This window comes from Antechinus flavipes, chromosome 4 (genome assembly GCF_016432865.1).
Source record: "Antechinus flavipes isolate AdamAnt ecotype Samford, QLD, Australia chromosome 4, AdamAnt_v2, whole genome shotgun sequence".
In the NCBI taxonomy this organism is placed as follows: Eukaryota; Metazoa; Chordata; class Mammalia; order Dasyuromorphia; family Dasyuridae; genus Antechinus; species Antechinus flavipes.
The window spans coordinates 149,702,528-149,724,709 of record NC_067401.1 but is presented as its reverse complement, the minus strand read 5'-3'; the positions used below and the strand labels follow the sequence as shown (position 1 = coordinate 149,724,709).

The window sequence follows — 22,182 nt, the reverse complement described above, 5'->3', positions numbered from 1 at the left end:
AATATTAGCAGAATCAAATCTTCTAGCCAAGTCTCTTTTTAGGACTTACCAAGATGTTGGCATTAAAGAAAAGGAATGGCTCTCAGTCCTAGGAGCAAGAGCTTGAACTCATTTATTCTTTATGTTATAGTCTAGTTTCTCTTTCACAATTTGATTTACTCCAAAATTAATTTAGCCCAGGCATGAAAAGTTTTAGTTATGACTCTAACTAACTGACCCATCTATCTTTTCCTTGGATGTTTATGAATGTTTCTGTAATATTTATTAATGATCATAGCTAGATCAAAGCTTAGAGAACTGAGGGAGTCCATCCCTGTGCAGAAGCTGGCACCAATCTCTCCATCTTTGGCTATGTGCCAGGGCTTCTGAAACATCCCTCAGGAAATATATCTGTATTTCATCAAACTTATCCCAAAGGGAGATGAACACAGTGAATGATTATGTCTGGCAAGGAAGTGAGTATGGTAGTTCCCTCTGATGAAGTCCCTGGGGTAGATGGGTTTGAGCAGTCTGAAAAGGTGTTTCAAAGAACTGTTTGTCAGCACTGCCAGGAGACAGATATCTGCCAGCTCACAGGGACTGATCTGCTCCTGGAGGTGGGGAGAAAAGAACCCAAATCTTATTTCTTTGTGGGACATACTGACACAGACATTGTCTTACATGGAGGAACTAAGCAGAAAGTACTTGCTTTACACTACAGTCTGAGTCAGGTAGGGTATTCCAAGATAGCAGCCATCTCAGACAAACAAGGGCAACCCAGCTACAGTAGAGCAGCACCCCAACTGGAATAAAGAGAAAGCCACTAAGGAAGGAAACACACTCACACCACAATCCTAAATCTAAACCAATACAGCTAAGTAGCACAGTGGAACAGAATGTTGGACTTGAGTGAGGAAAATCTGAGCTCCAATCTGCTTGGATTATCCCGGCCAAGTCACCCCGCCCGTTTCTCAGTCCCCTTTTCCTCGTCTGTACAATGGGGGTAATGATAATACCTACCATATTGTTGCGGGGTTTAAATGAAATTATATGTGAAAATATGTTTAGAAGAACTGCACATGTTTAATTTAGATTACTTGCTGTCTAAGGGAGGGGAGAGGAAAAAATCTGGATCACAACGTTTTGCGAGGGTAAATGTTGAAAACTATCTTTGCATGTATTTTGAAAAATAAAAAAAAAAACTATTATAAAAAGCAAATGAAATTACATATGTAAAACGTTTTTCGAACTTAAGCTAGGAAATATATAGGAAAATATGTTAAAGAAAGACATTATTGATCAAGATTAAAGCAGACGCAGGGACAGACACATCCATCTACAGACTGGACCAAGACAGGTTAGGAGAGTCATCTCGATGCCCCGCCTCCTCGCTCACCTCTAGGCGTTGGAAGCTTGCTTTGCCTTCTGGGCTCCCAGCCCAAGCACCCTCAATAATACAGGAGGGCTAGAATCGTAGAGCACAGCAGAAAGAGAAGAAGGGGACAAAGGGACAAAATACATAAATTGAAAAGACGCGCACAAACTTTGTTAATTTGTGGGATTCGGCGATACAACCGTGGGTACTGCGAGACGACTAGCGGCCGGATATCTGGGATATGGGGATAGCACGTGGGTTAGCTCTTGAATAACGGAGGGCCCAGAGTCCGAAGGCGTGGAGGTGGGAACAGCAGTCCAGCACCTAGAGGCGTATCCCGAAGGCCGGGGGAGGTTCCAAAGTGGGAAGGGCATCGAGTGGGTCCGCGCTGCAGCTGGCAGGGGCGCGGACACTGGTCCCGCGCAGTGGGCAGGAGGAGGAGGTGAAGAGGAGGGACCGTCGGTTTCCCCCTCCCCTTTCTCCGCCTCCCCGGTCCGGTGCCCCTGGCCTCCAGCGCGTTGTTGGTTTCCGGTTGTCAGGCAGCGGCCGGCTGGGAGGCAGCAGAAGTAGGAGGGAAGGAGGTAGGGAGGTTGGTGGGGTGCGGGCCTGAGCCCTCTGAGCCGCAACCAACATGAAGGACAGCGCGGACTCCAAGGACCATCAGCTCACGGTGAGTACGGGCTCCTTGTTCTCCATCCTGTCTCACTCAATAGCCGTCCACTCCCGGATTCTGGATTCCCTCCTACACCTACACCTATACTTACACCTACACCTACACTTATATCTACACACACACACACACACACACACACACACACACACACACACCCTTCTTCCCTACATGCCGCTTCCAACTCAACTCACCCCTCTTAATAGAACCTCCCTTCCATATCTACACCTCCAACTCCTCACCTCATCCCTAGAATCAGACTCCCACCCACATAACTCCCCTCCCCCCCCGAATTCTTTAACTCCATTTACCCCAGAACAGAGCCCAGATTCACATATTCACATTCCATCCTCCTAGGACTTCTCAAACTCTGCCCCATCTTCTCACCCCCTGGCCCCGGAGCAAAGCCCTTTCACCGTATACCTACTCAAACTCAATTCACCAATGCCAAACAAACCCGTTTCAATTCCATTTATCAAATTCGTGAACCTGCTCCAGCTTTAGAATATACCCCTATCTGCACACCCCTTCAGCTTCTCCACACTCCTCAAACCCTAGTTCAAAAGCTCTTCTAGCTTCCAATAACCCCCATTTCCAATCCCCACTCCCATATAAACATACAAATACACACAACTCTAAGACAAAGCTCTCTGGTACAAGGAAACAAAACCATTGGTGATGGGATTTATTATCTTGGCTCTATGAACCTTCTCTAAATTGGGGTAGGTGTGCATCCTTGCTTGTCTTCTTAGACACACCTCCTAACTTTTTCCCCATCTGAACCTGAGATGGCTGGAAGTACTCCTAATGAGAGGTGAGATCATACTCTACCCCTCTACCATTGCACATCTCTTATTACCTGTGTGGAACTCCCTCATCATCCTCTCCTAGGATTTGGGCTGGTGTATCTTTAGGCCAAGCCCATCTACGCATACCTCTTCATTCCCCTAGCCCACAGCAGCTGCCATGCCTGTGTAGAGGCTGGGATCAGGTTGGCTTCTATTTCCTGTCAACAGAGGGGAAGCAAGAGAAGGAAAAGGAAACTTGAATCTCTCTATTCAATTCCTTAGTGGGTATCTTGCCCAGGCAGCATTGTGGGATGAAGACAGTTAAAGGGAGCTGAGAATAAGGGCAAATATAGAGATTACAGAGAAAAATGTTACCTTTATCTTATATGACAATGTAACGCAAAATGTTATACAATTCAGAACTCTTTATTTCACAGAGAAACTTGGACTAGGTTGTTTTTATACATTGTAGGGTCTACAATGAATCAGAAGTATGTATGTTGAAAGCACAAGCTCTTCTAATCAACAACGCCTTTTAAAATTAAAAAGTGGTTCTGGGGATGGTAGAAGAGATGACTCAGTGACCCTGACCAAGTATCTCAAGGCTTTGATGGGGTATAACAAGATTGTGGAAACATTATCCTAAGGGTTACTCTAATCTCCATTTCTCCTAACTTCCTACATACATACAGATGACATTCCTCCTTCCCTTGAGGGGCTAGGATGGCACAGTAGATTGAGCACTGAGTTCAAATACTGCGAACACTTGGTGATCCTAGGCAAGACACTTAATGTCTCTGTGCCTCAGTTTCCTTATCTTTAAAAGGAGAGATTGTACTGATGAACTCAAAGCTGTCTTCCAGCTCTAAAACTAAAATTTATTAATCCCAAATGCCCTACAGAGCAGACCATCTATTAGCAGTAGGTGGGTGGTGATGCAATGTAGCAATAACATCTCACCAAGAGACACAGTACAGAGATGGGACTCTTGCCAAGTCTCTGACCTCAGCTCTCCAAAGCCCCTGGGGGCCAAAACATCCTCTTTGACAATTTAGAATCTGTCCATTTGAAAACTGGCTCATAAGGAGAAAACTATGCATATTGGGCTGGATTTGGGGTGTTCTTCCTTTTTGCATTTGCAGGCAACTGATGAATATGAACTGACTGGTGTTGGGAAAAAATTATCATTTGGAAACCTTATGCAATGATGAACAGGTGCACTCATTAGGAATTCCCTAATTAAGGATGCCTTCTGAGAGAACAATTTGGTCAAAGAGAATGTCAGTGACTTTGTACCAAGGAAACTTACACAGGTGTCATGCAACAAGCATTGACATTTTGAATCAGAAGGTCTGGATTCAAATCCTAACTCTATTCTTGATGACCTGTGACTTTTTATATGCAAGTCACCTCATTTTTGTGGAGGAACTAAGTGATTTTAAGGTTCCTTCTGGCTCTAAATCTGTGATCTTTTATTAAGGAAACAGCATGGTGCAATGGTGAATGTTCCATTTGGATTAAGAAGACCTGGATTCAAATCTTGCTTCCTTATTCTCTGTGGAGTCTTGGTCAGATCAACCCTTCTGGGCCTCAGTTTTCTCATTTATTGTTCTAGATTAAATTGTCAAACATACAATCAGCAACACTCTCAAAAGCAAGGAATTGGATTAAAATGTAATTGATAAATATTTGACAAAATAAAAATCCAAATAAATAAATATAAAAATGCAATAAAACATAGATAAGATTACATTTTAAAATTATCTCAATATACAGCCTGTGGGGATGCTTCTATATAGATTACTGATTTCAATCTCTATTTGAGTTTAATGCCACTGAATTAGATCAAAGCTTCTTAAAGCATGGATCCAGTAATATAACTGGATGTGGGGGTTGTGAAATTATGATTTATTATCAATAAGTGTTTCACTTGTATACATATTTTATATACTTATGTACCTGGAGTCACATAAAAATTTCTGGGGGAAAAGAAGGGTTGCAAGTAAGAAAAGTTTAAGAAGCCCTGCTTTTGATGACTCCTAAGGTCCTAATTTTATGTTTGAGCCTGCTGTTTTGGGGGACTGGTGGTGGTACCATTGTATCACAGTGATTCTTTAATCACACAGTTATAATATTTCAAGCTTGAAGGAACCTTAGAAATAATTTAGTCTACCCAGAGAAATGAAGTGACTTAAAAGGCTGGAACAAAATTTATTATGCTTCACATGAAGTTAAAAAAAAAAAAAAAGCAAGGGTAGAAAATGAAGTCACTTTCTTCCAAGTAGTCATGGATCATGAATATCAGAATGGGATTTAAATCCAGACTCTCTGGCTTAAAATCCAGTGCTTATTTCATGAAGCCTTTATGGTTTCTTTGTGTACAAAGAGGAGGTACTTTTGGATTTGCAGCCAGACTGATCATACTTTGCCCCAATATGTACAATGTCTTTGTGATTTCTTCCTCCCAAAAGTAGAGACATAGGACTAAATGGAATTTGAATTATTTAGGATTGCAAATGTACATTTCTCTCTATTCTACTAACTTTACTCTACACATCAAAACAGCCCTCTCTATTCACCCTGTCATCACTAGTGTGTCTAATCTCCAGGCATCTCTGTTTAGGTGAAGGAGCAGATCATAGGGGAGGTGCAGGTGTTTAATTTTGCTATATGTCTGTGCAAAGCAAGGCTTACAGACAGACCTTTCCCTAGAGTCTCTCCCTGGAACTGTGGACTCCCACAGGACAGCCACCTCGGTTGCTCTTAGGGAAATCTAGAAGTCTGAGTAAAACTTGAGACACTAAATAATCACATACATTCCTATCTCCCTGTATTCTAAATGTTTAGTGCTGTGGTGATGGTTGGAAATACTATCAGTTCTGGGAATAGCCAGTTTGGGGGTTCAGAGGAGAGAAACATGAAAGAAAGGGTATTTTTTGGAGACCATAACTGGACAGCTGTGACTAAGGGCTGATATGGGACAACATTTTTGTCAACAAAAATCAGCAAAAATTTAGTAAGTATCTACTATGTGCCACACACATTGCAAAGAAAGCAAAAACAGTCCCTTGCTATAAAGGAGCTCAAATGTAAATCATGTACAAGAAAGAAAAAAAGAGGTTACATTAGAATAATCAACAGAGAGAGGGCGCTAGCTTAAAGGGGGATCAGGCAAGGCTTCTTATTCAGCCCTGACTATGTGCTGAGCATCTGAGCTCCTGGACCCATCCCTAAGTTGCGAGATCACTTCCCTTTTCCTCCTGTGGAAAAAAGGTGATGGAAGATTTCCCATTGTCTTCTGGAAATGCTAACCCTGTGCAAGGTGTGGTCCGGCTTCTCTCCAGGTGCTCACTTTTTTTCTTCTAGGAAAATATTAAATTGTACTCAGTTTTTTTGCCCTAAGGCAGGTCTGAATTGGCCACAGGCATGGATTCTTTAAGACAGGCTAGGCATGGGGTGTAAAGGGTGACTCGAGGGAATCTTAATTGTTCAGCCCGTCTTGAATTAGGGAATAAGGTCCCTGGGGATGGCAATATAAAACTCACAATCATACAGTGCCTTAAGATTTGCCCAGCTCTCGTTTGCAACTGCCATGTGAGTGCAAGGATTATTAACTCAGTTTTACAAATGAGGAAACCAAAAGTCTGAGAGGTTAAATGTTTTGTCCTCAGTCACAAAACTAGTGAATGACAAAACTGAGATCAGAACCCAGACTGTCTGACTCCAAGGTCAATGCTTTTTCCACTATCTCATTTTGCTTCCTTTTACTCACTATTTTAATTGACACCAGTGATGTCACCATATAGAGGCAGCAAGGTGGCACAATGTTGATCCTGGAATTAGGAAGACCTCAGTTTTAATCTTGCCTTAAGCAAATCATTTTACCTCTTCCTGCCTCAGTTTCTTCATCTGTAAAATGAGATAATAAAAGCACGTACCTTCCAGGATGATTGTGATTGAAGTAACATGTAAAGTGCTACTATGTATTGTTATCATTGATATAATTATCATTATTATAGAGGAGAGTGGGGTTTTCTTTCTTATGATGATCAATAAATCAATTGACATTTATTAAACACCCCCTTTATATCATTAATTGTGTTAAGCTCTGCAGATATGAAAAGAGGCAAAAGATAGTCCCTGCTCCCAAGAAGTTTACAATCTCATGTGGATCAAGAAGTAATCCTGGAATTTTCATTGCTATCAGTATTTTAAGCACATCCCACATTCTTTGCACAGACCAGACTTCATGAACCTACAAAGTCTACTTAGTGACAAAATGACATAATTTGGGGGGCAAGTGAAACAAAGGGAGAAGTGATGACTTCCCCATCTCTCATTCTCTCTTCCTCCCTTCCCCTTCCCCTCTCTCTCCTTTTTCTTTCTTCTCTTTTTCTCTCATTCTCTCATTCTCTCTCTCTTCTCTCTCCCTCTCCTCCCTCTTTTCTCTCTTTCTTCCTGTCTCTATCTCTGTTTCTGTCTCTGTCTGCCTTTATCTGTTTGTCTGCGCCTGTCTGTCTGTGTCTGTCTCTGTGTCTCTGTGTCTCTGTGTCTCTCTCTCTCTCTCTCTCTCTCACACACACACACACATACACACACACACGCATCTCTTTACACACTCTTTTCTTTTTTTTTTCTATTTTAAATTTTTATTTAATAATTACTTTATATTGACAGAATCCATGCCAGGGTAATTTTTTTACAACATTATCCCTTGCACTCATTTCTGTTCCGATTTTTCCCCTCCTTCCTTCCACCCCCTCCCCTAGATGGCAAGCAGTCCTATATATGTTGGATATGTTGCAGTATATCCTAGATACAATATATGTTTGCAGAACCGAACAGTTCTCTTGTTGCACAGGGAGAATTGGATTCAGAAGGTATAAATAACCCGGGAAGAAAAACAAAAATGTAGATAGTTCACATTCGTTTCCCAGTGTTCTTTCTTTGGGTGTAGCTGCTTTTGTCCGTCATTTATCAATTGAAACTCAGGTCTCTTTGTCAAAGAAATCTACTTCCATCAAAATATGTCCTCATACAATATCGTTGTCGAAGTGTATAATGATCTCCTAGTTCTGCTCATTTCACTTAGCATCAGTTCATGTAAGTCTCGCCAGTCCTCTCTGTATTCATCCTGCTGGTCATTCCTTACAGAACAATAATATTCCATAACATTCATATACCACAATTTACCCAGCCATTCTCCAATTGATGGGCATCCATTCATTTTCCAGTTTCTAGCCACTACAAATAGGGCTGCTACAAACATTTTGGCACATACAGGTCCCTTTCCCTTCTTTAGTATTTCTTTGGGATATAAGCCCAGTAGAAACACTGCTGGGTCAAAGGGTATGCACAATTTGATAACTTTTTGGACATAATTCCAGATTGCTCTCCAGAATGGTTGGATTCGTTCTCAACTCCACCAACAATGCATTACACACTCTCTTTTCCAATAAAGCTGACCTGCTGTTTCTCCAACATGATATTCTATTTCTTACTCCCCTGTCTTTGCCCTAATTGGCCCCAAATGTCTCACCTCCACACTTTTAGAATCTATAAATTCATTCAAAACACAGCTTGGGTACTACCTCCAACACAGAATCTTGGGGATCCTCCCTGGTTTGTTTGTTTGTTTAATTGTTTGTTTTTCAGCATTTTCTCTCTGGAATTACTTGGTATGCTTTCCATTTATAATTTATATACATGTTATAGCCTGCTAGTAGAAAGTTCCTTCAAGGCAGGGATTGTTTTATTTTGTCTGTCTCTCAAGTGACTAATATGGAACAGGCCCTCAATCATTCAATGTTAATTTACACTGAATTGGATAATTATATGATGTTGGTTAGAAAAGAAGAGCAAGGGCAGAATGAGAAGAGTGCCCAGGAAAGAGGACTAATCCAACCTGTCCTCTCTGACTAAGAGCTAATAAATGATCTTCTCTAAGTCTTTGAGATCTCTTTGATGTGGAACCCATTGTCCCTCAATTCCAGCTTTACTTGCTCTAACAGGAAATCTGGTGTCTTTCTTTAGGTGGCACTGAGGGTCCGGCCCATTAGTGTCACGGAGCTGGAGGAAGGAGCCACACTCATTGCCCATAAAGTGGATGAACAGGTAAACAAAAACCCCAGCCAAGAAAAGTCCAGGGAAGTGGTTGGATCTGGAAAACTCGGTACAAGTTATGTTTGGGCTGATCAGGAAAATGGAACTACCTGGGCCAATAATTAGCCAGCACCAACAGCAACAAAAATAAATCATATTTATTGCTGTTGTTATAAAGTCACTTTCAGACATATCTGACTCTTCATGACTCTGTTGGGATTTTCTTGGCAAGGATACTAGACTGATTTGCCATTTCCTTCTCCAAATCATTTTACAGGTGAGGAAACTGAAGCAAACAGAATGAAGTGATTTACCCCAGGGTCACACAGCTAGTAAGTGTCTGAGGTCACATTTGAACTCAGACCAGGTTCTCTATTCTCCGTGTCACCTGGTAGCCCCAAATTATATTTTAAAGAGAACTTGAAGGTTTATAAGGCATTTGATCACAACAACTCTGTGATGTAGACAGTGTTTTTATCCATTTTACAAATGAGGAAACTGTGGCTCAAGTTGTCACAGCTCTAATAAGAAGCAGATATGGAATTCAAATCCAAGTCCTTTGATTTTAGCCACATTGTTTCCCAAAACTTTCTTGTACTCATATGACTGGTACCATAGTGCATAGAGTGTAGGATCTGGAGTTAGGAAGATGCGTTTCTCTCTCTAGCTGTGTGATGGTGGGTAAGTCACTTTACTTTAGCTCCTCATCTGTAAAATGAGAAGGAAATGGTAAATGCCTCCAGTCATGGGGTCATGGAAGAGCTGGAATTGAAATGGTTGAAAAACCAACAACTTAAGTGGTAAGAGGTAGTGGATAGTGTGTTAGACCTGGAGTCAGGAAGACTTGATCAAGTCTTAAACACTAGCCATGTGAGCCTGGACAAGTTATTTAATTCTGTCTGTCTCAATTTCCTCAACAATAAAATGGATAATGGATAATCCCGGGCTGTTGTAAGAATTGAATCTATAAAGTACTTAGTTCAATGCCTGGTAGGTGGTAAGCTTTACACCACCACCAACAATGATGTTGATGATGATGATGAAAATAAATGAAGTTTACGTAATGCCTTAAAATTTATAAAATGTTTTCTTTAAATAAGTCATCTCAGTTGGCCCTCACAAGCAGCCTTTGATGGAAGTACTGCCTCTTAAATTATATTTATTATCTCCATTGTACAGATGAGAAAGTTGATAGTGGTTGAGAGAAGTTAGTGATTTGTCCACAGTCACAAAGATAGTGTTTGAAATAGTATTCAGGTATTTTCTTTCCCTCTAGCCTCTATGCCACTCACCCTTCTCATCTTCCTTTTTTCAAATAGTTGCAAGATCTTATCAATTCTACCTTCACAATGTTTCCTACATCTGTCCCCTTCTTTTCATGTCTGTAGCAATCAACTCCCTCAGTTTTCATCACCTTTCACCCAGACTACTGTAATAGCTTCCTACTTGGCCTTCCAGTTTTCCATCTCATCCCTCCTTGATCCACCCTACATGCATCTGTCAAAATAGTCACCCTAAGGCACAGACCTAATCACATATTCATTCCCTTGTTCACAAATCTTGAGTAAAGCTTAGGCAGTTTTGCTTATATAAAGATAGAATATATACCCCCTCATTCTGGCATCTAAGAGTCTCCATCATGGTTTCCACCTAACTCTCTAGTATTACTTCTCTCTTTCTCAAACTAGATTACTGTCTGTTCTGACAACTCAGTATTTCATTCATGCTTTTGCTAGGTCATCCCCAAAGCCTTGATGCACTTCCCTCTTCATCTCTCCCTCTCAGAATCCTTTTGTTGTTATAGTTGTTCAGTTACTTTAGTCAATCTGATTCTTTAGATCCCATTTGGGGTTTTCTTAGCAGAGACACTGGGATGGTTTGCCATTTCCTTCTCCAGTTCGTTTTGCAGATGAGGAAATGGAGGCAAACAGGGTAAAGTGACTGCCCAGGGTCACATAGCTGGTAAATATCTGAGGCAGGATTTTGAACTCAGATCCTTCTGACTTCAGGATCAGTGCTCTATTTAATATACCACTTAACTGCTCCCTCAGAATCTTTTTCTTCCTAGGACACTCAACTCAGGAGGTATTTCCTATGTGAGATCATCTCTGATCCTCCAAATTGTTAATGCTTTGTTCCTTCTCAAATTTCTTTGAATGTTATTTATCTGCTCTGTCTCTCTCTCAGTCTCTCTCTCTCTCTCTCTCTCTCTCTCTCTCTCTCTGTCTGTCTCTGTCTCTCTCTCTCTGTATATATGTATGTATGTATATATATATGTATGTATGTATGTATTATCACAAATCCAAGGCAAATTTTGAAAATAATGGCACTACATCTGGGAAGTTCAGGAAAGATGCTATATAGAAGGGTCCTTTGAGCTCAACTCTAAAGAAAACAAGGGATTCTAAGAGAAAGAAGTGTGCTCAGGGTGTATTTCTGTTACAGAGCTCAACCAATGCAAAAACTGGGAGCTGGAGTGTTATTTGTGAAAAACAGTGAGAATACCAATTTGACTGGACTCTAGAGTATAGGAAGGGAAGCAATGCACAATAAGGTTGGAAAGATAGGTTAAAGGCTAAAGTAATAAAGGGCTTTAAAAGCTAAACAGAGGAGTTTATATTTGATCCCAGAGACAACAGAAAGCCATCAGAATTAATTGATTAGAAGAGTAAAATGTATTATAGGGGGAAACTACTTTGAAAGCTGTGTTCATGTGGATTAATGAGGAGAGAGATCTGAGACATAGCGTTCAATTAGAATAGTAGTCCAGGTGAGAGATGATGGTCTGGTGAGTAGAAAGAAGGAGATGGATGAGCGAGAAGTTGTGGAAGAAGAAACAATGAGATATTGGATGTATAATATGGGGAAGAGATTGGAATCAAGGATATTACCAAAATTATAGCAGAAAGGCTAAGAAGAGGGTAGCACCCTCAATAGAAGTAGAAAAATTCTTAAGTGGAAATAGGAAGGAGTTTTCAAGGAAAGAGAATGAGTTTGAAGGATAGTAGTGATGAGGAGACCCTCTGGGGATCTACTATCATTCCACCTCCAGCCATCTGGGGTATTGCCCACAAGTTCTACCCCTGAGTGGTGGATCCTATCAAAACAGCAAGATCTGCCAGCATTGTTATGAAGCTAAGGAGGCTGCTGCTAATGCTGGGAAAGGTACATGTTGAAACAGGTCAAGTTACGGGTTCAGTAAGTTTGAATTCACTGGTGCCCTGTGGCTGTGATAAGAAAAACGGGAGGTGAACAGTCATCTCTCCCCAAAGCCCGGCTAGAAGCAGCCTTAGACTTGTAATGGACTTGCTTTTCCCTCACAAATCTTTCTGAATAAGATGGTAAGTGTGACCATCACAAAATAGGCAGAGTAAATTATGGTAAATACCAAACCACTAGATAATTTTCAGGGTTTTTTTCTGTTATTTACTGGAAAAATGTAAGTTACCTCAAAGATTTCTGAGCCAATGAGGAGAAACAAGTGGATGAGAGTACTAGTCTAGGCTGGTTTGGGAAGCAGTTAGAATTGGATTTATAGTCTTACACTAAGAGAGACCTTAGAGACCTTAGAGATCATCTTATCCTTGAATACATGGGTCCTGAGTGGTTGTTTATATAGTATTTAAAGGTTTGTCAAGCATGTTGCATATCTTTTCTCTCTGATCTTAACAACTCTGAGAGGAAGGGATTATTATCCCCATTTTACAGAAGAGGAAGTTGAGGCAGAGAGAGGGTAAGTAAATTGCATACCATCATGCAGCTAGAGCATGAGGAAGGATTTGAACTCAGGTCTTCCTGAATCTAAGTCTAATGGTCTATACACTGTCTCACCTTTTGTTCAGTCATTTTAGTCATATCTAACTCTTAGTGACCCCATTTTGGGATTTCCTTGGCAAAGAGAGTGAAATGATTTGCCATTTCCTTCTCCAGCTCATTTTACAGATGAGGAAACTGAGGCAAACAATGTTAAGTGATTTTAGGTCTGACACTATGTACTATGACTCCAGTACTATAATTATACCCATTTTACAAATGTGCAACTGAGGCTGAAAGAAAAATCGGTTTGTGTATCATCACTTGACTAGAGTTTGAGAAAGGATTCTAACTCAGGTCTTCCTGACTTCAAATCTAGTAGTCTCTCCATTATATAACCTAGTGCCTCTGGATTTCAAAGGGTCTGTGAACTGAGGCAGCCTAATTTTTTTTTTGCATTTTTTGTTTTTTTATTAAAGTTTTTTTATTTACAAAACATATGCATGGATAATTTTTCAACACTGACCCTTGCAAAACCTTATGTTCCAAATTTCCCTCCCCTTCCCTCTACCCCCTCCCTTAGATGATAAGCAATCCAATATATGTTAAACATGCTAAAAATGTTAAATTCAATATATGTATACATATTTATACAATTATCTTGCTGCACAAGAAAAATCAGATCAAAAAGGAAAAAAAATGAGAAAGAAAACAAACTGCAAGCAAACAACAGAGAGAGTGAGAATGCTATGTTGTGATGGACATTCAGTCCCCAGTTTTCTCTCAGGGTGTGAATGACTCTCATCATCACAAAGATCACTGGAACTGGCCTGAATCACCTCGTTGAAAAGAGCTGCGTCTATCAGAATTGATCACCGGATAATCTTGTTGCCATGTACAGTGATCTTGAGGAGGCCTGTCTGCAGATGAGGTTAGAGAATAAGTGCCTTACTCAAGTTTGCACAGCTAGTAGGGGCAGATGGATGATCAGAAGCTCTTTTCTAGCCAATCTCTCTCTCTCTCTCTCTCTCTCTCTCTCTCTCTCTCTCTCTCTCTCTCTCTCTCTCTCTCTCTCTCTCTCTTTCTCTCTCTCTCCCCCTCTCTCTCTTTCTTTTTTGGATGAGGCAATTGGGGTTAAGTAACTTGCCCAGGATCCCACAGCCAGGAAGTGTTAAGTGTCTGAGGCCAAATTTGAACTCAGATCTTCCTGACTTCAAGAGCTGGTGCTCTATCCACTGCACCACTTAGCTGCCAATCTCTTTTAAAAGGACTAATAAAAGTTATACCCAAATGAAACCCAGAGTCTATTACAAGTATAGATATTTCTGCCACTTTTGAAGAAAGGTGGACTCAAATTGATATTGGGGAATATGTTATGGAGAGAAGTGGGAATTAAGAAATAAAGGCCCACCCTAACTAAGCTAGGACAGCTAGGTGGATAGAGTGATAGAGCACTGAGTCTGAAATTAGGAAGCCTCATCTTCCCGAATTCAAATCCAGCTTCACATATCGACTAACTATATGACCCCAGGCAAATCACTTTACCATGTTTGCCTCAGTTTCTTCATCTGTCAGATGAGCTGGAGAAGGAAATTGCATACTACTCCAGTAGATCTGCCAAGAAAACCCCAAAAAGATTCAGGAAAAGTCAGGCAAGACTGAAAAATGACAACAAAAAAACTAAACTAAATATAGAAATGCCCCTGCAGATTCATTTCCCTTCATTCCCATTTTAACCTAAATGGTGTAAAGATCCCTAGTCTCAGAGGCTGATTTATGGCCATTTATTTGGGCAATTCATCTTTTATCTCTGTAAGGGACTCTGTAGTAGAGTAAGTTTTTCATCTGTATAATGGGATAGTAATACTTGTTGTATTGTTTAAAGGCTGATTTGAATGTGAACTGCTGTCCTTTGTGTCAATAACAAAATCTCCTTTTCTGTAATTGTCTATCATCAGCTATTAGGAGGGCAGTTCCTAGGTGATTGCCCCAAGTCTGTTGTCCTATTTTAAGGTTTGTCGGCTGGACCTGAGCCAGCCCAACCAGCCTTGTTGAGGTATCTGTGTAGGATTAGATCCTGGAAACAGACTTTCTGAAGGAGTGGTGGATTACAGGCAGGTGAAAGAAATCTGATAGGATGTTGAGGCTTATAAGGGACAAGAGTAAAAGAAGAAGCTTCTTAGTGAGTCATAATGCCTCCCCTCCTTCCTGCCCTGAAAACATCTCCTGCCCAAGCTTTTCAGATCATTTATTTGCAGGACCTAAGCCAACTGACTTTATTTACAATCTGCTAATAGGCATTTGTCTGCTTAAAACCACTAACTGTCAGCTACCGCACCCCTGCTTCTGAGGTCCCTATTTCAAACTGAGATAGGTCAGATAGGAAAATCAGGAAGGATGTAGCATATCTTTTAGAGAAAGGAAGAATAGGAGGAGGAGGAAGAGATGGATAAAGAAGGAATGATAGAAGGAGAACAGAAAGGAAGAACAGGATGGAGAGAAAGAAGTAAGGAGAGAAGGTTGAAAGCAGAGAAAGGCAGAAAGAGGAAAGGGAGAAGAGGAAGAGAAGGGGAATTAAGGAGAAAGGAGCAGTGACTATTTGGGGTAGAGGTACAGTGGAGTTGTGAATGCCCTTGCTCTTCAGGTAAAGTGTGGCTATCGTGTTATATCCTTCTATGATCAGAGGAGGATGTGAGAATTCAACCTTCTAGCCCTTCTTGGGGTGGAAGTCAACTATCATCTTGTGTTGCACAGGTGCATGAAAAGCCCCATACTCTATCCCCATTAAGCCTATACTTATTTGTTCTGGAAACTTGGTGATTTCATGGATAAAGAGAATTCCACGTGCAATTTGTATGGTTTTAATAGCCTGTAAAAGATTAAATAATTTGCCCAGAGTCTCTCACACACCCCATATAGGAGAGATGGAATTTGGACTCGGTTCTTTCTGATTCTCCATGTACTAGAATCAGGGGTCCTCAAACTTTTTAAATAGGGGGCCAGTTCACTGTCCCTCAGACTGTTGGAGGGCTGGACTATAATAAAAACAAAAACTTTGTTTTGTGGGCCTTAAAAGAAAGAAACTTCATAGCCCTGGGTGGGGAGATAATCATCCTCAGCTGCCGCATCTGGCCCGCCGGCCGTAGTTTAAGGACCCCTGTAGCTAAATCAAAGCTTCTTAAACTGTGGGTCTCAAATCTATATATAGGGGTTGCAAAATTAAGATTTATTATTAGCAAATGTTTGATTTGTATACCTATTTTATATACCTACATGCTGGTGTCACATAAAAATCTCTAGGGTGAACGGAAAAAGTTTAAGAAACCCTGCACAAGATTATACTGTCCTCCTGCTCCCCTCTAATTTTCCCTTTAAAGTATAAAATGTTAAAGACAGAAGAAAACTTAAAGATCATTAAATTCCAAAGTGTCAAATGCAAGGCCCACTGACATTCCTGAATGTACCTAAACTAGATTAAAATGTAACTGGAAAATATTTAAATAAATAATATGATAAAACAGATAATATGACATTTTAAAACTAAGTCGATTTCTGACCTACTGAGCTTTTTACATAAGATTCAGAGACCTTTTTCTGTTTGAGTTTCTTTCAGTATTGAATCAATCCCCTCATTTTTCAGATTAGGAAACTGAGGCCCAGAGAGGAAAGGCCACTTTGCCTTAGATTGCCTCAGATGTGCTCCATATATATATTTTAGGAGTCCTTTCTAGAGTTTCTTCATCTGTAAAAATGAGTTAGAGAAGAAAGGGACAAATTACTCTAGTATCTTTGCCAACCCAAATATAGGGTCACAAAGAGTTGGATACAACTAAATGACAAAAATGGAAGAAAGCTGGAACTTTCTAAAGAGGCAGAAGCCTGTTTCCTCATAAGGGACCTTTGGAAGACTGCAGTCCCTGAACCCCAAAGGATTAGATGGATGGACATAAATTTATATTCCTTTTCCTTACTTTTGACTGGTCCTCTTTTCCATTAGAGCATGAGGGAAGAGGATGGATATAGGCTGGGGACTCTTATCAGATGAAGAGAGAAAAAATTTCTCAGAGTAAGGGTGAGAACAGTTATATCTAATGCCTTCTGTACTCTTTGCAACAGGGAATTTTTACTTTTTTAGTGTTCCAGTCCCCTTTGGCAGTCTGGTGAAAGTGATGGCCCCCTTCTCAGACTCATGTTGTTAAATGAATAAAATAAAAGACATTGGATTACACAGGAAGTCAATTAGTTTGAAATGCAGTTATTAAAAAATGTTTTTTAATAAGTTCACAGATACCTCCTAGATTAAACATCCCTGTTTTACACAATTTCTTCCTTTCATGTCCCCAGCAAGATTCTATCATCACCATAAAGTGTTATAGCTAGACTTATCTGATCCAATCCTCTCATTTATAGAAAAGAAAACTGAGGATCACAGAGGAATTTACTCAAGTCCATACAGTTATGGGCAACCACAAACACTTAACATTAAGCATGTACCCACATCAGAAGTCTGCTGAATTTTTTTTGTCATGAAACCTATTAACAATTTGGTGAAGCCTATGGACCCTTTTCAGAAGAACATTTTTAAATCATACAATAACATTCATTATATTGTAAGGGGTAAAGAAGGAAGGGAAGGAGAGAATTTGGAACTCAAAAAAATTTTTTAATGTAATCAGGAAATATTTAACTATATATATGTATATGTGTTTATATATACATAAATACACACACACACATATATATAGTTATCCACATGTTTTTCTAAAATACAAACATTTTCATTGGTCCTATGTTAAGAACATCTGGGAGGGGAGGTGGATAGAGCACCAGTCTTGGAGTCAGGAGGAGTTTAAATCCAACCTCAAGCACTTACTTGCTATGTGACCCTAGGCAAGTCACTTAGCCCCAATTGCCTTGCCTAAAAACAAACAAGAAAAGGAATATCTACATAGTTACAAAAAGAAGAAGAAGGAGAAGGAGGAGGAGGAGGAGAAGGCATGATCTGTGCCTTCAAGAAACTTGCAGTCTAATAAGAAGTATTATAAGGGGGAGAGAAAGGGAGGGAGATTACGAAGAGTACAAAGAATACAAAAGTACAAAGTTCCAAGGTCCAGGTAAGTAAGGCAGATAATATAATTCTACTTTTGCCTTTTACTAGCTGTGTGACTTTGAGAAAGTCATTTCATTTCTAAGCCTCGATGTCCATATCTATAAAATAAAGCAATGAGCTATAACTCATCAGAAAGAGTACCAGAAATGGGGTGTTGAAGGATATGGATTTAAATCTTAGCTTTCCCACTTATTGGGCCGTTAGGTAAAGCACTGGACTTGTAATCAGGAAGATTCATTTTCAAGACTTCAAACCTGGCCTCAGACACTTACTAGCTGTGTGATCCTGGGCAAGTCACTTAACCCTACTTGCCTCAGTTTCCTCATCTGTAAAATGAACTGGATAAAGAAATGGCAAATCACTCCAGCATCTTTGCCAACAACTGAATTCTTACAGAATGTTTTTTTTCATTTGGAAATATGGCCCCATAAATTCTTACAGAACATCACTCTATTTAAAAAATAAAAATGAGAACTAAACATCTTCTGAAGTGGTATATAGAAAATGAAAAGATTTTCTTGAATTATTCACCTTACTTTGGTCTTACTTTGGTCAGATTACTTCATCTCTCTGGGTTTATATTTTTTCATATGTAACCAGAAAGATTGAATCAGGTGATCTCTGGTAGTTCCTTCTATTTCTAAGTCTTTTATTCAAAGACCATTCACTTATCTCCTTTTGCACCATTGTTCTTGCCTTTTTCTCTCCTTTTGGAATGACCTTTAAGCTTCCCCTTTCACTCCACCATCTTCATGCAGCTCCCAAGCTCCCTACTAAAGCCCTTACTTTTCCTGATTAATAAACACTTTACATGGCTCTCTATATCCAGCCCACTCCTGCCATGCTTTACTTTATATCCCAACCATCCTCTTGCCATCGACCCTGCTGCAGCACCAGCATCCTCTTTGTATCTACCCTGCTTCTGTGTTGGTACTATCTTTCTGTCTCTAGAACACTTGTCAAACTGATACTATCATTATTATCAGAAAGAATTGTCAGTGTATTCCTGAATTTTCAAAAAAAAAAAAAATCCCTCCCTGGCTACCACATATAAAGTTTCCTTCTAATTAGAATGTAACTTCTTGAGGACAGATACTCTTATTTTTAAAAAATGACTCAAAAGAAGAAAGGCAAAGGGCAATGCTATAACAAATAATTATTTTTTTCTCAATCCTCATCCTTCTTGATTCCTCAATTATGTCATCTGTTTTTGATCTCCTAAAAATGCCTCAGATACTGTTGATAAATCTCCTTTCTTTGACACTAAATCCATCTTGGTTCTCTTCCTATCTGTCTAATTACTCTCTTTTGCTGGACCTTCCACTAGATCGCTAGTGAGCATCCCTCAGTGCTTTGTCTGGGGCCCTCTTCTTTTCTCCCTCTCTACTATTTTACTTAGTAATCTCATGGGTTCAATGATCATCTCTCTGGTGGTAATTCTCAGGCCTACTTATCCAGCCCTAATCTCTCTCCTAATTTCTAGATTTGCATCTGCAACATTCCATAGACATTGTAAATTTAAACATGAAAAATCTGAAGAACATAATGAAAGAATCCTTAACTTTTTATGTGTTGTTAGATCCTTTTGACAGTCTGATAACTTTCAGAATAATTTTTTAAAATTCATAATTAAAGGAAATGCTAAATTTCAGTGAAAGTTTAACGAAAATAAAAATGTATGTTTCCTTTATACAAACTCATATACTCAGACCTCCTGAAATCTATCTATAGACCCTTTGGGGATCTAATTTTGGGGGCTTGAAATGAGAATTCCTGCATTATAACAGCCAGATGACACAATGAATAGATGATTATTCACCATTTTTAAAATTTACTTTGATCAAATTGCTTTTCTTTGGTTTTATGTTTTCTCATCTGTAACAAGAAAAGATTGGATTATATGATCTCTGGTGGTTCCTAGCTCTTGGAATTAGGAAGACTTGAATTCAAATTCTACTTCCAAAATTTATCTTTGCTTCTTTTTGGTCCTGCCTTTCACATCAATATTGTGAGGGCTTTGGATACCCCTTTCCCAGGTACAACACTGGAGACACATTTCAGGACCAGAGGGGTGAATACTCCTGCCCAGAATCACATAGCAAACAGGAACCCTGTTCTCTCTGGAGATCTCAGCTATTTAGTACTAAGGCAGGAAGGAAGGCTCTGGCTTCAGAATTTGAGGACAAGCAAAGTGGAAAGAGTGCCCAGGGATGTTTATTCTTAGTCTTTCTCACCTAGGAGATTGAGGGGAGGAGAATGAGCCGAGGGAAGTGTGGAGCTTGGATTCTATAACAAGGACAGATCCCTCTGATTAAACTCTCTGCTTCAGACTGAAACTCAGTTCTTTTCCCTTCCTGGTGTTGGGTTTCCTGGCTATGAGACAACAGCAAGATGGTCAGGAACTTTAAAGTTCAAAATCTTCATTGAGATGAGAGACTGGGGCCCTGGATGAAAGGCAAAGTTTCAGCCGAGACCCTTAGAGCACTGCTCAACTTTTTCTGTATGTTGTAGACTCCTTCAAGCAGCTTGGTAAAGCCTAAAGACCCTTCTCAGAAGTCTATTCTTAAGGGGATAAATCAAAATAGGCAGACTACAGAGTAGACGAATTATATTGAATATTAAAGTGTTTTAATTTTTTTTTCCCCTTCCAAGTTGATCATTCTGAAATCTCCTCCTGTTCTTCCCAATCTGGGTTAAAGAACCTTTGCTCCAGAAACAGAATTGTCAGTCTGGCTACTGCCAGCCAGGATGCAGGAGTGGTACATCTTGAATTTATATTCCTAGAGTTTGACACAGTAGCAGGCACATAGTAGGTTTAATAAATGTTCGCTGAGTGATGTCTACAGGACTTCCTGCCCTTTTGCTCTCTCCTATCCTCCTGTAGCTCCTTGCCTCCACCTTCCTTCTCAGGTAATGCACCATTGATTCTCTCTGGGGTGATAATTTAACTCAATTCATCAAACATTTATTAAGCATTTACTATGTGTAAGACTGGAGATATAAAAACAAAAACAAAAAAAAATGGGGGCAAGATCACTGTTATTCAAGGGCTTAAATTATATTGGAAGAAAACATACACATCCCCTTTAGATGTAGGCAACATGCTGTGTATATGGAGAAAGCAGTAATTTAAGCATAAGGGACAAATGGAGAAGAGTTTGGGTTAAATGGGTAAGAGACAATAAAACCCACTCCACATAGATCTGAAGGAGAAAAATCAGGCTGAGTGCCCATCTCAGGTTGTAGCAATAGGTGGAAGATTATTTACTGCTGCTGAGATTTATCTGTTTCTTTAGGCTCTGTGACATCTCTGACAGTTTTGCTAACAATAGGGACATATACTATGTTTCTCCTGTGCCTTTCAGATCAAAATGAGGGATACAGGTGGCCAAGGAGATTTTCTTAGGAAGAAAGGGGTTTGGGGGCTACCAGCAGTCACAAGGAGGTTCAACCCCTAAGTTCTCTCCCCAGCTTGACCAGGATCCACTCAGGCAAGTGTGGCCTGGGTAAAGTCAAACAGAATTAGGATTTGAGAGCTAGAAAGGACTCTGGAGGGTTTTATTATTGTTGTTGTTGTTGTTTTTAGCACAGATAAAGAAACTGAGACTCAATGAGATTAAATGAATTGCTAAAAGTCCTTCAAGTGGTAAATAAATAGGCAGAGATTCAAATTCAGATCTCATTCCAGATGCACTTCTCTATACAATCTCAAAAAAGGACTCAGATATGTATTCACATCAAAGAGTTTGGGTCCTGCCAATGACTAGTTGTGTGATTTTGGGGAAATTACTTAATCTCTCAAAGTTTTAAATTTTCTCATTTGAAAAAATATTATGGGGAATAGCTAAACACGTTGTGGCATATGAATGTAATGGAATACTGTCATCCTGTATGAAATAATGAGCAGGCTGTTTCAGAAAAACCTGGAAAGACCTACATGAACTTATGCCGAGTGAAGTGGACAGAACCAGAACACTGTATACAGTAACAGCAAAATTATGCAGATGATCAACTTCTCAGCAATACAATGATCTAAGATAATTCTAAACGGCTCATGATGGAAAATGCTATCCACATCCAGAGAAAGGACAATGTAGTCTGAATGCAGATTGGTGCATACAGTTTTCATTGTTTTGATTGTTTTTTTCTTTCTTGTGGTTTTTCCCTTTCATTCTGAGTCTTTTGTCACCTCTATGACTAATATAGAAATATGTTTAAGATGATTATATATGTATAACCTATATCAGATTGATTGTCATCTTGGAGAAGAATGAGGGAAGGGAGAGAGATAAAAAAGTAGAAATCAAAATCTTATAAAATAAATGTCAAAAACTAATGAATAAATTTTAAAAAATAAAGAAAATAATAATAGCAACAAATTTGTGCCTTGGTGGTAAATAGCTGA

The 22,182-nt window shown here is 39.7% G+C and overlaps 1 protein-coding gene across 2 annotated transcripts in view; it reads left to right on the top strand.

Annotated features, from left to right (window-relative positions):
• Positions 1-1,895: 1,895 nt before the first annotated feature.
• KIF19 (kinesin family member 19) overlaps positions 1,896-22,182 on the top strand; it is a 56,170-nt gene continuing 35,883 nt past the window's right edge. The window contains exons 1-2 of one of the 2 annotated variants that reach the window (XM_051995168.1): positions 1,896-2,024; positions 8,846-8,926. In XM_051995168.1, the coding sequence (XP_051851128.1) occupies positions 1,986-2,024; positions 8,846-8,926 (120 nt within the window). In that variant the 5' untranslated portion in view covers positions 1,896-1,985. The remainder of the gene's footprint in view (positions 2,025-8,845; positions 8,927-22,182) is intronic. The other variant, XM_051995167.1, reaches the window with a different exon arrangement.